The sequence below is a fragment of the Salvelinus alpinus genome, chromosome 22, assembly GCF_045679555.1.
Source record: "Salvelinus alpinus chromosome 22, SLU_Salpinus.1, whole genome shotgun sequence".
Lineage (NCBI taxonomy): Eukaryota > Metazoa > Chordata > Actinopteri > Salmoniformes > Salmonidae > Salvelinus > Salvelinus alpinus.
Genome location: NC_092107.1, coordinates 26467706 through 26484563, shown reverse-complemented (window position 1 = coordinate 26484563; position 16858 = coordinate 26467706). Strand labels below are relative to the sequence as shown.

Genomic DNA, 16858 nt, shown 5'->3' with positions numbered 1-16858 from the left:
AAATATGGTTGTGGTCATAATAACAGTGTTTTCCCCTATATGCATTTACCAGTGGTGACATTGAAGCTGTCACTGCAATTCATTTAAAAAATAAATGTATGTATGCCCCAGGAAGTCCCCCCGTCTTAATGTGTTTGTTCCAATCAGTTGTGTTGTGACAAGGTAGGGGTGGTATACAGAAGATAGCCCTATTTGGTAAAAGACCAAGTCCATATTATGGCAAGAACAGCTCAAATAAGCAAAGAGAAGCGACTGTCCATCATTACTTTATGACATGAAGGTCAGTCAATACGGAATATTTCAAGAACTTTGAAAGTTTCAAATATACTTCTGTGTATTGATTTTAAGAAAGGCATTGATGTTGATAGTTAGGTACATTCGTGCAACGATTGCGAATGTGCTTTTGTTATATCATCCCCCGTTTGGCGAAGTAGGCTGTGATTCGATGATAAATTAACAGGCACCGCATTGATTATATGCAACGCAGGACAAGCTAGTTAACCTAGTAATATCATCAACCATGTGTAGTTAACTAGTGATTATGTGAAGATTGATAGTTTTTTATAAGATAAGTTTAATGCTAGCTAGCAACTTACGCGAGTGCAGCAAGGAGCCAAGGTAACAGGTGGTCAGCCTGCCACGCAGTTTCCTCGTGGAATGCAATGTAATCGGCGTCCAAAAATGCTGTTTACTGATTTGTTATGAAAACTTGAAATCGTCCCTAATTAATCGGCCATCGTTCGATCTCTAGTCTATATAAGGTCCCACAGTTGACAGTGCATGTCAGAGCAAAAACCAAGCCATGAGGTCGAAGGAATTGTCCGTAGACCTCCGAGACAGGATTGTGTTGAGGCACAGATCTAGGGAAGGGTACCAAATAATGTCTGGCGCATTGAAGGTCCCCAAGAACAGTGGCCTCCATCATTCTTAAATGGAAGAAGCTTGGAACCACCAAGACCCTTCCTAGAGCTGGCCGCCTCGCCAAACTGAGCAATCGGTGAAGGGCCTTGGTCAGGGAGGTTAGTTACCAAGAGCCTGATGGTCACTCTGACAGAGCTCCTGAGTTCCTCTGTGGAGATGGGAGGACCTTCCAGAAGGACAACCATCTCTGCAGCACTCCACCAATCAGGCCTTAATGGGAGAGTGGCCAGATGGAAGCCACTCCTCAGTAAAAGGCACATGGCAGCCCGCTTGGAGTTTGCCGAGAGGCACCTAAAGGACTCTCAGACCTTGAGAAACAAGATTCTCTGCTCTGATGAAACCAAGATTGAACTCTTTAGTCTGAATGCCAACAGTCACGTCTGGAGGTAACCTGGCACCATCCCTACGGTTGAGAATGGTGGTGGTTGCATCATGCAGTGGCAGGGACTGGGAGACTAGTCAAGATCGAGGGAAAGATGATCAGAGCAAAGTACAGAGCGATCCATGATGATAACCTGCTTCAGAGCGCTCAGGACCTCAGACTGGGGTGAAGGTTAACCTTCTAACAGGACAACGACCGTAAGCACAGAGCCAAGACAACGCAGGAGGGGCTTCAGGACAAGTTTCTGAATGTCCTTGAGGGGCCCAGTCAGAGCCCAGACTTGAACCAGATTGAACATCTCTGGAGAGAATTGAAAATAGCTGTGCATCGACGCTCCCCATTCAACCTGACAGAGCTTGAGAGGATCCGCAGAGAAGAATGGGAGAAACTCCCCAATTACAGGTTTGCCAAGCTTGTAGCGTCGTATCCAAGAAGACTCGATGCAGTCATCGCTGCCAAAGGTGCTTCAACAAAGTACTGAGTAAAGGGTCTGAATACTTATGTAAATGTTATATTATTATTATTTTTATTTATATATTTTTGTGTGTAGGTTGTTGAGGGGGAAAAAATATTCATTTGGGACCATTTAGGCCTACAGAACACATGGTAAAAATGTAGGCGCTGTGTAGGGTTTCCCCAAGACAGTCACTGGGGTTACTGCCCTGTAAATGGTGCCGTCCTTCAGCTGAGAATACAACCAATGTTCTTACATATCCCTTGGCAAATGTCGTAGGGGTTGGGTTGGGCCCTGATATCCTGGGTTTTATTCATTAGTTCAAGTAGTCACTCCGTTTCAGTACGCTTTCTTCCATTTGGTACCTAGTGAATACAACCCTGGCTACATCCCCAACACAGCCTTTCTTGCCATCCTGGCCAGAAGCCATCCTTGCCAGCCCCCAAGAAGGCTGTACATTTAGAATGTGTTCTCAACCAACTTGGTAAAATAAGGGTCGCAATAGAAAATGTCTGTCAAACTGCCCCAACGCGAGGACACCTAAAGGTTTGAACACAAAACAACTCACGTGGTTAAATAAAGGGTCAAATGAATGAAATAAACTGTGGCATGACATGTACGTCTCTCTCCCCTTGTTTAGACCTGTCCCGTAACCGTCTGCCAGAGCTGCCCGTGGAGGTGTGTATGTTTGTTTCTCTGGAACACCTGCAGCTCTACCAGAACTGCCTGCGCTCGCTGCCTGAGACTCTTCTCAATCTCCAGGCCCTCACCTACCTGAACATAAGGTAACGGGCGTGCACACACACCAGTGGTGTAAACTACTTAGTTGCACTACACAGAAATTGCATAGTTGAACAGTTCCCCTAATTTCAGTTTATGACAAAATAAGCTAGTATAGTGTGTTGCAGAGTTTCCCAAATAAAATATCCCTAAATAATGCAAAAGTTACATTTACACTTCATTCATGAGAAGAGAGAATGCAGCCAGTCAAGTAATAAAGCAGGTAGCACACAATTTTGTTCTGAAACGTAAAGCTGCAATCAATAGGTGAACAGCACCTGGTGCTGAAAATATAGCTAACTTGTTGCGCAAGTGTTGCACAGCAACAGATGGAGAAAAGAAACACCAGTCGAGCAATTCATTTCAACAATAATCTTTATTTGACTTTACAAACAACAAGAGGGCTTAATTGGAGTCTATTTTCTCATATTCTTGGCCTATATAAAATAACTTAGCCTACCTCAGACAGTTATGAGGCTTAACAGAAATGTTCACACGAAAAGAAAATGGCCTAATAGAAGTGTTTTTTAAATGTTTTATTAGGTGGCCTACTTATAATAGCAACTGGCCAAAAATGTGGCATCCTACAATAATTTTAAGAATAAAAGGTGTTGTCTGAATGTCGGGATAGCCTGCTCCTGTAAAGACAGAACAGAAAATACCGTCAGCTTGAGGCCTTAATTGCCCTGTATAAGCACTCACAACAAAGTTAGTATTTACTAACTACCGTCATATAGGCCACTGAATTTACGACACGATCTTGTGGATGTCGGGTGAGATGGATGTGATTTTATTACGCAAGCAGTCCTTGATTGACTTATGTGAAAGCCGGTTCCTGTCGTGAGTCTATATTGCGTTCATAGAGGGAAAGGAGGACTCTCAGGTGTAAGTCGATCCAAACATTGTTAGCACATAAAATGCACGTTTTTTTTATTGTGCTGTATTCGTCTGAGCATGCCACCCAAAATGCACACATGGACTTGGCACTTCGGAGCGCATCGCTGATTTGTTTCGACGTTTAATAGGCTCAGTTTGAATTGCCAAAAATGCAGAATACGGAGGTGGTCAACTGCTCCTCTCATTTAGCTTTTTCTGAGAAAATCCACGACCTAGTCATGCAGCTCACAGTACCGCTCCAGCGGCCAGTGCACGTCGTTGTGAAGCAGGAGATTGTGGGTGTTCTATGATTCTGTCACAAGCTTGCGGAAAATACAATGTTGGGTGCCTGATGTCTCCCTGACAAAGTTGATTATGCGCATGACTTTATCCATCACATCTTTTAGCTCCCGGTTTAGTCTGGCTCACAGCACACTCTGATGGATGAGACAATGCAAGCCATTCACATTCATTTGGGGGGTGATTTCCTTCAGCCTGTTGACCAGGCCCCTGTGTCTGCCCACCATAGCAGGAGCCCCATCGATGACCACAAACTGTACTTTTTTTTTAATGACAGGCTATGCTGCGTTAACAGACATACACACACACACACACACACACAACTGTGCTACATTGGTGTTGTCAGTACTCTCATCAATAGCCAGGGAAAAATGCTCAGCTTGACTGAGCCCCTCCAAAACAATCCTATGCACATCATCTGCCTGTGCATGGAGGCCGGCAGTTGACAAAGACGGGCATCTGTTTGACAGGCGCAGTTATGCTGTCCGTAGACTTGTGGTTAGCCAATTCCTCAAACTGTCACTATGCACTTTTGAAATACCTCCGCGTCTGTGAAGGGCATGTTGTGTTTGGTTAGAACCCAGGACGCTTTTAGGAAGGCACTTGTGACCTTCTGTTGTTTGGGCAGGCAACGAAGGAGGATTCTGCTGCTGTGTTTGTAGCTTGCAGTTAACACTTCAATGTTTCTGCGTCGGGCCTTTGTCTAGTGCAGGATGGCCACTTTGAAAGGACCATGCTTAGATTCATAAAAATGTCTGAGATTGAATTATTTGCAAACAGCAACATTTTCATGGGAAATAAGACATGCTGGCTTGGCATTGGAGAAAGATGGTAAGATGAACGCATTTTTCTGTCCATTCTTCCCTGCAACTTCCATTTTTTTAATACTTTTTGAGTGACATTTTCTCTTCAAAATCAAATCAAATGTTATTGGTCACGTACACATGGTTAGCAGATGTTATTGCGAGTGTAGTGAAATGCTTGTGCTTCTAGATCCGACAGTGCGGTAATATCTAAGAAGAAATATCTAACAGTTTCACAACAAAAACCTAATACACACACATCTAAGTAAAGGAATGGAATAAGAATGTATAAATGTATGGATGAGCAATTTCAGAGAAGGATAGGCTAAGATGCAATAGATAGTTTACAATACAGTATATACATATGAGATGAGTAATTCAAGATATGTAAACATTCTTAGTGGCATTATTAAAGTGACGAGTGTTCCATTTATTAAAGTGGCCAATGATTTCAAGTCTGTATATAGGCAGCAGCCTCTCTGTGTTAGTGATGGCTGTTTAACAGTCTGATTAACAGTCTTGCTAGCAAGCTAATTATTCTGAATGAATGTTGACGTTAAAGTAGTGTAGCCTACAGTAGACCAGTTTTTCCCCAACAATCAACGCACAACGAAATGGACAAATTAGAATTGAATAGAGACATTGGTGATTTTATGAGTGTAATTAGACAGAAATGATTGTCAGTGAATTTATGTACTAATCAGATGTTAAAAAAGTTTAATTTGTAGTGTTGGCCTATTAATTGTGCTAATAATAAATGCTAATGATATTCTGGTCCGCCAACTATTAGCTCAGAAAAAATTAGGCCAAACCTACTTGATGAACCCAGGTGTGGAGTATCATTGTACCATCTAAACCACTGTGAAAATACTCTACATTTTCCATAACTAAAAATATTGTTTAAGATGTTTGAAGCTGGTGTACAAAACTGAAAGTAAAAGATGCAAAAACTAAACTTAAGAACAGGAAGCATAGAAATAGCCTACATAGAACCGATCTACCGCTTCTTAGACATGCTTTCAATATAACTCACATTTCTATTTGCATTTGGTTGGGTCGCCCAAAAAAGTTACATATTGCCTCTCGTATCTGTACATACTAAAATAAGTACTTTTTACTCGCATACATTTTCCCTGGCACCCAAAAGTACTTGCTGCATTTCGAATGCTCAGGCAGGACAGCAATATGGTCCAATTCATGCACCTATTAATATAACAGGTTGTCATGCCTACTGCCTCTGATCTAACACAAATACTGTGTCTGTAAATTGTTAGTGTGCCCGTCTGTCCATAAATTAAAAAAACTAGAAAATTGTGCCGTCTGGTTTGCTTAATATAAGGAATTTGATGTATAGCTTTTACTTTTACTCAAGTATGTGTGAGTACTTTTGAGTACTTCTACCTTTCTCACACACACACACACAGGCCCTCACATACTTGAACATACGGTGGTACACACACACAGTAGAGTAAATACAGATGTACATATCTATTTACAAATTTGACATGCCACGTGAACTCAAACCATAGAAAGACGGCCCATGCATCCATACTACGTTCACCCATGTAAAAAATATGTGATGCCTAAAACAGATGCTCTACATCGCAAAGGTACCCTATTCCTTATATAATACACTACATTTGACCCCTATCGGCCCTGGTCAAAAGTAGTCCACTCAATAGGGAATAGGGTGCCATTTGGGATGACACCCATGTTCATTCATCAAATTAAAGTGCCGATCTGTTTTTGGGCATAGAGAAAAGTCACAGCATATCAGATAAACAGGATTGAGAAAATACTTTTTGGTCTGTAACAGTAACCTGTTTCCCAGACAGTGGCAATAGAATGTCAAGAACATTGTTGAACAGAGTGACTTCCTTTGTTTTGATAATATTCAGTAACATTCACCGTCTTGCCAGGACACATAAAAACATCCACCATCACAGTTATTTGAATTTGAATGGAGACATGAATTTACCAAGGCTTTAGTCAAAAGCACCACTTCAATTTTCTCTCTCCTGTCTTTCTTTCTTTCTCTTTAATCCGGATTCCAGTCGGAACCAGTTGTCGACCCTGCCCAGTCCGGTGTGCAGTCTGCCGTTGAAGGTCCTGATCGCTTGTAACAACAAGCTGGTCTCCCTTCCCGAAGAGCTCGGCCAACTACGACAGCTCACAGAACTGGTCAGGCCAGTACACACACACACACACACACACACACACACACACACACACACACACACACACACACGGCTTAATTGGCTGTGGGTATCTGGCCGTCGGATGTTTTCCAGTGTCAAAACCACAATGTTGAATTGCCCATTTTCTTCCCCTTATTGGTAGACTTTGTGTTGTGGTTTGATTACCGTTTACCAGGCCACCCTTTTCCTCTACTTCTCTCCCCTCATCCCTCTCTCCAGGACGTGAGTTGTAATGAGATCCAGACACTGCCTCCTCAGGTTGGTCGACTGGACTCGCTGCGAGACCTCAACATCCGCCGCAACCACCTGGCCCGCTTGCCCCCAGGTCAACACACACACACACACACACACACACACACACACACACACACACACACACACACACACGGGCTGCAGGTAGCCTTGTGGTTAGAGCGTTGGACTAGTAACCGAAAGGTTACAAGATCAAATCCCCGAGCTGACAAGGAAAAAATCTGTCGTTCTGCCCCTGAACAAGGCAGTTAACCCACTGTTCCTAGGCCATCATTGAAAATAAGTATTTGTTCTTAACTGACTTGCATAGTTAAATAAAAAATAATACACTCTATTTAATTTTTTTAGGCGTTGAGACAATTGAGACATGGATTGTGTATGTGTGCCATTCAGAGGGTGAATTGGGAAGACAAAATATTTTTGTGCCTTTGAACAGGGATGGTAGTAGGGGCCAGGGGCTCCGGTTTGTGTCAAGAACTGCAATTCTGCTGGGTTTTTCCACATTCAACCGTTTCCCGTGTGTATCATGAATGGTCCAGCACCCTAAGGACATCCAGCTAACTTAACACAACTGTAGGAGTCATTGGAGTCAACATGGGCCAGCATCCCTGTGGAACGCTTTTGACACCTTGTAGAGTCCATGCCCTGACAAATTTAACCTGTTCTGAGGGCGGGGGGGGGGGGGGTGTAACTCAATATTAGGGTCGAGTTCCTAATGTTTGGTAAGCTCAGTGTATGCTTCCATACATTTTCTTAAACTGGTACCGAGCTACCTTCAGACGAGTTGTGGGCATCCTAGAGCAAAACACCTTTCATTAGAGGGGTCATATTAGTGTGTAGCACAAACTGGTACTGGGCTACCTTCAGACGAGTTGTGGGCATCCTAGAGCAAAACACCTTTTATTAGAGGGGTCATATTAGTGTGTAGCACAAACTGGTACCGGGCTACCTTCAGACGAGTTGTGGGCATCCTAGAGAAAAACACCTTTCATTAGAGGGGTCATATTAGTGTGTAGCACAAACTGTTCAGACACTACAGACAGAAGTTGGCTGTGCAAAAAAACATATCTAGCTTAACCAGACAGATGTTTTATTTTGCAAATTAGATTTTTGCGGGGCGATGACATCGACTATAAGGGGTTATAGTTGAGCTGTGTCCTATGTCCATACAGAGCTGGCTGCGTTGCCACTGGTGCGTCTGGACTTTTCTTGTAACAAGGTGACGTCCATCCCTGTGTGTTACCGCAACCTGCGCCACCTACAGAGCATCGTGCTGGACAACAACCCACTACAGAACCCACCCGCACAGGTAACACACACTTAACTATACATTCATTCACCACGATACGAATACACCTTTTGCTCCTAGTCAGTGACTAGTAAACACTTCAACTCTCAGCCTGATTATGGAATTATGACCTGCACCACACAAATGTGTTAATATATCCTAGTCAAACTGTTCCTTCTATTGTTTATCATGGGTTTCTTTCCCTGCCATTCCCAGATTTGTATAAAGGGGATGATCCATATATTTAAGTATCTGAACAATGAGGCCAGCAAGACTACACCTGATCTCCCAGACTACGACAGGAGACCCCTGGCCTTCGGATCCTGGTGAGACACACGCATACACACGCTTCCACTGCCATTGATAATGCGGAGGCCAGCCCTGGAAGCAGCTGTGTGCAGAGGAGCAGCTGGAGGGAGGCAGAAATAGGGGTCACTCTTTCCTCTGCATCTCCCTGCTCCTGTCTTTCTCTGTCGACATCTCTGCTTGTATCTATAATAATATTATATCTATAATAATATATATATGATATCGATCTGTTCTGTTCTACAATCTCTCTTGCTCTCTGAGCCCTCTGTAAATGTTCAAAGGTACTCTACTGGTCACTGTCCAGAGTTTGGGGAGGAGAGATGAAAAAATTGAGATATAGAGGAAGTGAGGGAGTGGTAAAAACAAAAGGTAGAAAGAGGGAAAGGTTGGGTGGAGTTTACGAAGGGAGCGCAGCTGAAAAAGGGAGTTCATCCATTGAGTTGAGAATGGGATGTACCATACCAACCTTGCTCACACCCAGATGTACAAAACATCCTCATTGAATCCCAGTGGTGTATTTACTAGAAACCAAACAGAAGCAAACAGGTCAAAACAGGGATGGCCCAACCTGAATTTGTCCAATAAGAAACTCTCAATTTCCTTGCAAATCATTTTCTGTTGCAAAGCGTTTTACTACGGTTTTCTACAGGTAGGCCTACCGCGCAACTCAGACGTTTTTAATTAATCCAGACCTGCATTGCTACTCTCATACAGTTTTACGTACCTTTCCTCCTCACAGTCACATAATACAGTAAACATACTATTCCCACGCATACACACACCCTTCCTCACATATAGATGCAGGCCCTGTCCCCATACTATTACAGACAGACATATCCACTCCTCCTAGACACACCCTTCCTCACATATAGATGCAGGCCCTGTACCCATACTATTACAGACAGACATATCCACTCCTCCTAGACACACACCCTTCCTCACATATAGATGCAGGTCCTGTCCCCATACTATTACAGACAGACATATCCACTCCTCCTAGACACACACCCTTCCTCACATATAGATGCAGGTCCTGTCCCCATACTATTACAGACAGACATATCCACTCCTCCTAGACACACACCCTTCCTCACATATAGATGCAGGTCCTGTTTCCATACTATTACAGACAGACATATCCACTCCTCCTAGACACACACCCTTCCTCACATATAGATGCAGGTCCTGTTTCCATACTATTACAGACAGACATATCCACTCCTCCTAGACACACACCCTTCCTCACATATAGATGCAGGTCCTGTCCCCATACTATTACAGACAGACATATCCACTCCTCCTAGACACACACCCTTCCTCACATATAGATGCAGGTCCTGTCCCCATACTATTACAGACAGACATAACCACTCCTCCTAGACACCCTTCCTCACATATAGATGCAGGTCCTGTCCCCATACTATTACAGACATAACCACTCCTCCTAGACACACACCCTTCCTCACATATAGATGCAGGTCCTGTCCCCATACTATTACAGACAGACATATCCACTCCTCCTAGACACACCCTTCCTCACATATAGATGCAGGTCCTGTTTCCATACTATTACAGACAGACATATCCACTCCTCCTAGACACACACCCTTCCTCACATATAGATGCAGGTCCTGTCCCCATACTATTACAGACAGACATATCCACTCCTCCTAGACACACCCTTCCTCACATATAGATGCAGGTCCTGTCCCCATACTATTACAGACAGACATATCCACTCCTCCTAGACACACACCCTTCCTCACATATAGATGCAGGTCCTGTCCCCATACTATTACAGACAGACATATCCACTCCTCCTAGACACACACCCTTCCTCACATATACAGTGGGGAGAACAAGTATTTGATACACTGACAATTTTGCAGGTTTTCCTACTTACAAAGCATGTAGAGGTCTGTAATTTTTATCATAGGTACACTTCAACTGTGAGAGAAGGAATCTAAAACAAAAATCCTGAAAATCACATTGTATGATTTTTAAGTAATTAATTTGCATTTTATTGCATGACATAAGTATTTGATACATCAGAAAAGCAGAACTGAATATTTGGTACAGAAACCTTAGTTTGCAATTACAGAGATCATACGTTTCCTGTAGTTCTTGACCAGGTTTGCACACACTGCAGCAGGGATTTTGGCCCACTCCTCCATACAGACCTTCTCCAGATCCTTCAGGTTTCGGGGCTGTCGCTGGGCAATACGGACTTTCGGCTCCCTCCAAAGATTTTCTATTGGGTTCAGGTCTGGAGACTGGCTAGGCCACTCCAGGACCTTGAGATGCTTCTTACGGAGCCACTCCTTAGTTGCCCTGGCTGTGTGTTTCGGGTCGTTGTCATGCTGGAAGACCCAGCCACGACCCATCTTCAATGCTCTTACTGAGGGAAGGAGGTTGTTGGTCAAGATCTCGCGATACATGGCCCCATCCATCCTCCCCTCAATACGGTGCAGTCGTCCTGTCCCCTTTGCAGAAAAGCATCCCCAAAGAATGATGTTTCCACCTCCATGCTTCACGGTTGGGATGGTGTTCTTGGGGTTGTACTCATCCTTCTATTCCTCCAAACACGGCGAGTGGAGTTTAGAGCAAAAAGCTCTATTTTTGTCTCATCAGACCACATGACCTTCTCCCATTCCTCCTCTGGATCATCCAGATGGTCATTGGCAAACTTCAGACGGGCCTGGACATGCGCTGGCTTGAGCAGGGGGACCTTGCGTGCGCTGCAGGATTTTAATCCATGACGGCGTAGTGTGTTACTAATGGTTTTCTTTGAGACTGTGGTCCCAGCTCTCTTCAGGTCATTGACCAGGTCCTGCCGTGTAGTTCTGGGCTGATCCCTCACATTCCTCATGATCATTGATGCCCCACGAGGTGAGATCTTGCATGGAGCCCCAGACCGAGGGTGATTGACCGTCATCTTGAACTTCTTCCATTTTCTAATAATTGTGCCAACAGTTGTTGCCTTCTCACCAAGCTGCTTGGCTATTGTCCTGTAGCCCATCCCAGCCTTGTACAGGTCTACAATTTATCCCTGATGTCCTTACACAGCTCTCTGGTCTTGGCCATTGTGGAGAGGTTGGAGTCTGTTTGATTGAGTGTGTGGACAGGTGTCTTTTATACAGGTAACGAGTTCAAACAGGTGCAGTTAATACAGGTAATGAGTGGAGAACAGGAGGGCTTCTTAAAGAAAAACTAACAGGTCTGTGAGAGCCGGAATTCTTACTGGTTGGTAGGTGATCAAATACTTATGTCATGCAATAAAATGCAAATTAATTACTTAAAAATCATACAATGTGATTTTCTGGATTTTTGTTTTAGATTCCGTCTCTCACAGTTGAAGTGTACCTATGATAAAAATGACAGACCTCTACATGCTTTGTAAGTAGGAAAACCTGCAAAATCGGCAGTGTATCAAATACTTGTTCTCCCCACTGTAGATGCAGGTCCTGTCCCCATACTACACTGCTCAAAAAAATAAAGGGAACAGTAAAATAACACATCCTAGATCTGAATGAATGAAATATTCTTATTGAATACTTTTTTCTTTACATTGTTGAATGTGCCGACAACAAAATCACACAAAAATGATCAATGGAAATCAAATTTATCAACCCATGGAGGTCTGGATTTGGAGTCACACTCAAAATTAAAGTGGAAAACCACACTACAGGCTGATCCAACTTTGATGTAATGTCCTTAAAACAAGTCAAAATGAGGCTCAGTAGTGTGTGTGGCCTCCACGTGCCTGTATGACCTCCCTACAACACCTGGGCATGCTCCTGATGAGGTGGCGGATGGTTTCCTGAGGGATCTCCTCCCAGACCTGGACTAAAGCATCCGCCAACTCCTGGACAGTCTGTGGTGCAACGTGGCGTTGGTGGATGGAGCGAGACATGATGTCCCAGATGTGCTCAATTGGATTCAGGTCTGGGGAAGGGGCGGACCAGTCCATAGCATCAATGCCTTCCTCTTGCAGGAACTGCTGACACACTCCAGCCACATGAGGTCTAGCATTGTCTTGCATTAGGAGGAACCCAGGGCCAACCGCACCAGCATATGGTCTCACAAGGGGTCTGAGAATCTCATATCGGTACCTAATGGCAGTCAGGCTACCTCTGGCGAGCACATGGAGGCCCCCCAAAGAAATGCCACCCCACACCATGACTGACCCACCGCCAAACCGGTCATACTGGAGGATGTTGCAGGCAGCAGAACGTTCTCCACAGCGTCTCCAGACTCTGTCACGTCTGTCACGTGCTCAGTGTGAACCTGCTTTCATCTGTGAAGAGCACAGGGCGCCAGTGGCGAATTTGCCAATCTTGGTGTTCTCTGGCAAATGCCAAACGTCCTGCACGGTGTTGGGCTGTAAGCACAACCCCCACCTGTGGACGTTGGGCCCTCATACCACCCTCATGGAGTCTGTTTCTGACCGTTTGAGCAGACACATGCACATTTGTGGCCTGCTGGAGGTCATTTTGCAGGGCTCTGGCAGTGCTCCTCCTGCTCAAAGGCGGAGGTAGCGGTCCTGCTGCTGGGTTGCCCTCCTACGGCCTCCTCCACGTCTCCTGATGTACTGGCCTGTCTCCTGGTAGCGCCTCCATGCTCTGGACACTACGCTGACAGACACAGCAAACCTTCTTGCCACAGCTTGCATTGATGTGCCATCCTGGATGAGCTGCACTACCTGAGCCACTTGTGTGGGTTGTAGACTCCGTCTCATGCTACCACTAGAGTGAAAGCACTGCCAGCATTCAAAAGTGACCAAAACATCAGCCAGAAAGCATAGGAACTGAGAAGTGGTCTGTGGTCACCACCTGCAGAACCACTCCTTTATTGGGGGTGTCTTGCTAATTGCCTATAATTTCCACCTGTTGTCTATTCCATTTGCACAACAGCATGTGAAATTTATTGTCAATCAGTGTTGCTTCCTAAGTGGACAGTTTGATTTCACAGAAGTGTGATTGACTTGGAGTTACATTGTGTTGTTTAAGTGTTCCCTTAATTTTTTTGAGCAGTGTATTACAGACAGACATATCCACTCCTCCTAGACACACACCCTTCCTCACATATAGATGCAGGTCCTGTCCCCATACTATTACAGACAGACATATCCACTCCTCCTAGACACACACCCTTCCTCACATATAGATGCAGGTCCTGTCCCCATACTATTACAGACAGACATATCCACTCCTCCTAGACACACACCCTTCCTCACATATAGATGCAGGTCCTGTCCCCATACTATTACAGACAGACATATCCACTCCGCCTAGACACACACCGTACCTGGTTCAAGTTCTTCCTTCATTTAGCTTGGCGTTTACACTTGTGACACTATTCCGTTGTACTTCAACTCACTAAATTGCTTTGTTTCATATCCGTGTTTTGGTGTTTTGTTTTCGTATTGTGTAATTGATGTGTATACTGTAGATATGTATAGTATAATTGTTTAGTGATGTGTTTTATGCAGGGCTTAAATAAAGAAACCAAGCACAGCTCAAGTGTTTGAACTCATTTGACATTGTGTTTTGACCCAGGTTTTGGTCTTAAAGTTGGTCTTATCTTCTGTACTCTTAGTGTGGAGGAGCTGTACCCTGGCCGACCGTACGGAGCGCTGGACTCTGGCTTCAACAGCGTGGACAGTGGAGACAAGAGATGGTCAGGCAACGAGGTGAGACACACACACACACACACACACACACACACACACACACACACACACACACACACACACACACACACACACACACGATTGTCAGGCACTGAGGTAAGATTACAAATAACTCTGGGTCTTTCTAGTAATTTTTGAGTCATTTCACGAAAGAGTATATTTTGGGTAGTGGAACTTAGTAAAAAAAAAATGTAAATACAGTACCAGTCAACATTTTGGACACACCTACATATTCAAGTTTTTTTTAATTTTTTCTACATTTTTATATTTGAGATTCTTCAAAGTAGCCACCCTTTGCTTTGATGACAGCTTGGCACACTCTTGGCATTCTCTCAACCAGCTTCATGGGGAATGCTTTTCCAACAGTCTTGAAGGAGTTCCCACATATGCTGAGCACTTGGCTTCTTTTCCTTAACTACATGATTCCATATGTGTTATTTCATTGGTTTGATATCTTCACTATTATTTTACAATGTAAAAAATAGTTAAAATAAAGAAAATAAAAACCCTGGAATGAGTGGGTGTGTCCAGATGTTTGACTGGTACTGTATATCATTTCACATACTTAAATAAAAGTACAGTATTAAGTTCCATTAAAGTAACAGGGTTGAACTTAACATGATTCCTTTTTTCATCTTAAATCATCCATAAATCCCCTTGTGAGAGGGGAAATGGAAGCTTATTGTCTGCAACAGGGAGGGACAATTTAAATGCAAGCTTCACATAAAAATGTAAATTGTTAACGTTTCCTTCCTATCGTTCTATGGGTAACAGGGTTGATATGTAATGCTTGACGCGCTCAGTTTTCTATCACAAAAAAACTAACATACAATTGTCAAAGAGTAGAACCAGCTCACCTGCTTTTACACTATGATTTGAATATTATATGTTCGATGTTTCTTGAGAAAAAAATATTTTAAATTGAGTAGTTTCACCATATTAAAATGAGAATTCAGTTCACGTAACAGGGTTGTCCTTAAAGTGTAACTGATAGCATTTTAGCAACATGAAAAAATAAATCTGTTCATATACACTCCCAGGAAGAATGATACTTTGTATGCATTTTATTCATTTTTTTCCCCCTGACTAGCGATCCCTTAGATATTAACGTTTTCATAAATTCTTAGAATGTTTGTGAATGACGTATTCTAAGGCATTTGTGAACATTCTAAATAGCAATATAGAGTGGGAATGCAGCTCTGCATTTTGACAATTTATAGACACTGCAGTAGATAAAACCAAATAAAAACATTTATCTCGGAGTCTACGCAGACTGGTGCGCCATAGCCAATCAGAGCTACAGTAGGCCTTCATGCAAACAAGCCATTTTCCACAGACCTGCCATCATTCACTTTGAACTGGACTGTGTGTTTACAGGCAGTAGGGCCTGCCATCATTCACTTTGAACTGGACTGTGTGTTTACAGGCAGTAGGGCCTGCCATCATTCACTTTGAACTGGACTGTGTGTTTACAGGCAGTAGGGCCTGCCATCATTCACTTTGAACTGGACTGTGTGTTTACAGGCAGTAGGGCCTGCCATCATTCACTATGAACTGGACTGTGTGTTTACAGGCAGTAGGGCCTGCCATCATTCACTTTGAACTGGACTGTGTGTTTACAGGCAGTTGCAATAGTGCGGCTTTAGATCATTAGAACGCATTCACCAAAAGCCACAAAATAAACCTGAATGGATTTCTGCAAATACCACCGGAGTCCTTTTCTATTTGGGAACTGTACAGTCCTATTGATCAAACCACCATGAAAAGGCTGGCTTTTCCTACGGTTCTTGTGCTGACGTTGCTTACACAGGCAGTTAGTGGCTCCTCCTTTAAAAGTTGCGAGCTTACGCCGCGGTACTTAGAGATAATTAGTGGTTTAGTACGGTACCCTGCGTCACCACTTCATTGCTCCAGACCAGCACAAGGGGGAGTTAGAGCACTGATTATGCTTTTGGGTCCTACTGTGTGTCTAACTGACAATGAATGGGTGACATAAACTGAAATAGAAGCTGACAGTTGTGCACGACTTCAGTATTATTCTTTTATTTTGTTAGGATTATTTTGCTCTTACTGTGGTACTGTAGGCCACTCTCGACCGGTCACGTTGTACAGCGCCTGAGTGGCGCATTGGTCTAAGACACTGGATAGCAGGGCAAGCTGTGTTGCTACAGATGCTGGTTCAATACTGTGCTGGCCTTGACTGGAAGACCCATGAGATGACTGTGGGTTTCTGGTTTAAAAACATAAATCAATATTTTTAAATAACAATCTGGCTTTATTTACAAATTAGTAACAATGTCTCACCCCATGTTCAAGAATGGCCTCGCTCATTTTACATTATTTGAAAACGAAATCATCTCCAAAATATTGAAGGGACATTGCACTAATAATGGCGCTGACTAGGGAAACGTTCCTGCTGTTCTGTTCTTAGTGCCAGTCTGCACGTTCAAACTAAAACAATGTAACTAATAATGGCATCTTTATGCTTTCGTTAATAAAATAATGATAAAAATAGTCTTTCAAAATGCGGATGTTTTAGTTATGGATCCATAACGAATTACTTTGGGAATAAATACCAGTGAATTACAGAAATATTGGAACAC

The 16858-nt window shown here is 43.5% G+C and overlaps 1 protein-coding gene across 16 annotated transcripts in view; it reads left to right on the top strand.

The window, feature by feature from the left end:
- LOC139549326 (DISP complex protein LRCH3-like) overlaps positions 1–16858 on the top strand; it is a 74537-nt gene that overhangs the window by 15799 nt on the left and 41880 nt on the right. For all 16 annotated transcript variants that reach the window (XR_011669867.1, XR_011669866.1, XM_071359695.1 and 13 more), the window contains exons 2-7: positions 2398–2542; positions 6571–6697; positions 6934–7039; positions 8139–8275; positions 8471–8580; positions 14162–14255. Coding sequence is in view for 14 of the 16 variants with exons in the window: in XM_071359695.1 (XP_071215796.1) it covers positions 2398–2542; positions 6571–6697; positions 6934–7039; positions 8139–8275; positions 8471–8580; positions 14162–14255 (719 nt within the window). In the remaining 2 variants the exon portion in view is untranslated. The remainder of the gene's footprint in view (positions 1–2397; positions 2543–6570; positions 6698–6933; positions 7040–8138; positions 8276–8470; positions 8581–14161; positions 14256–16858) is intronic.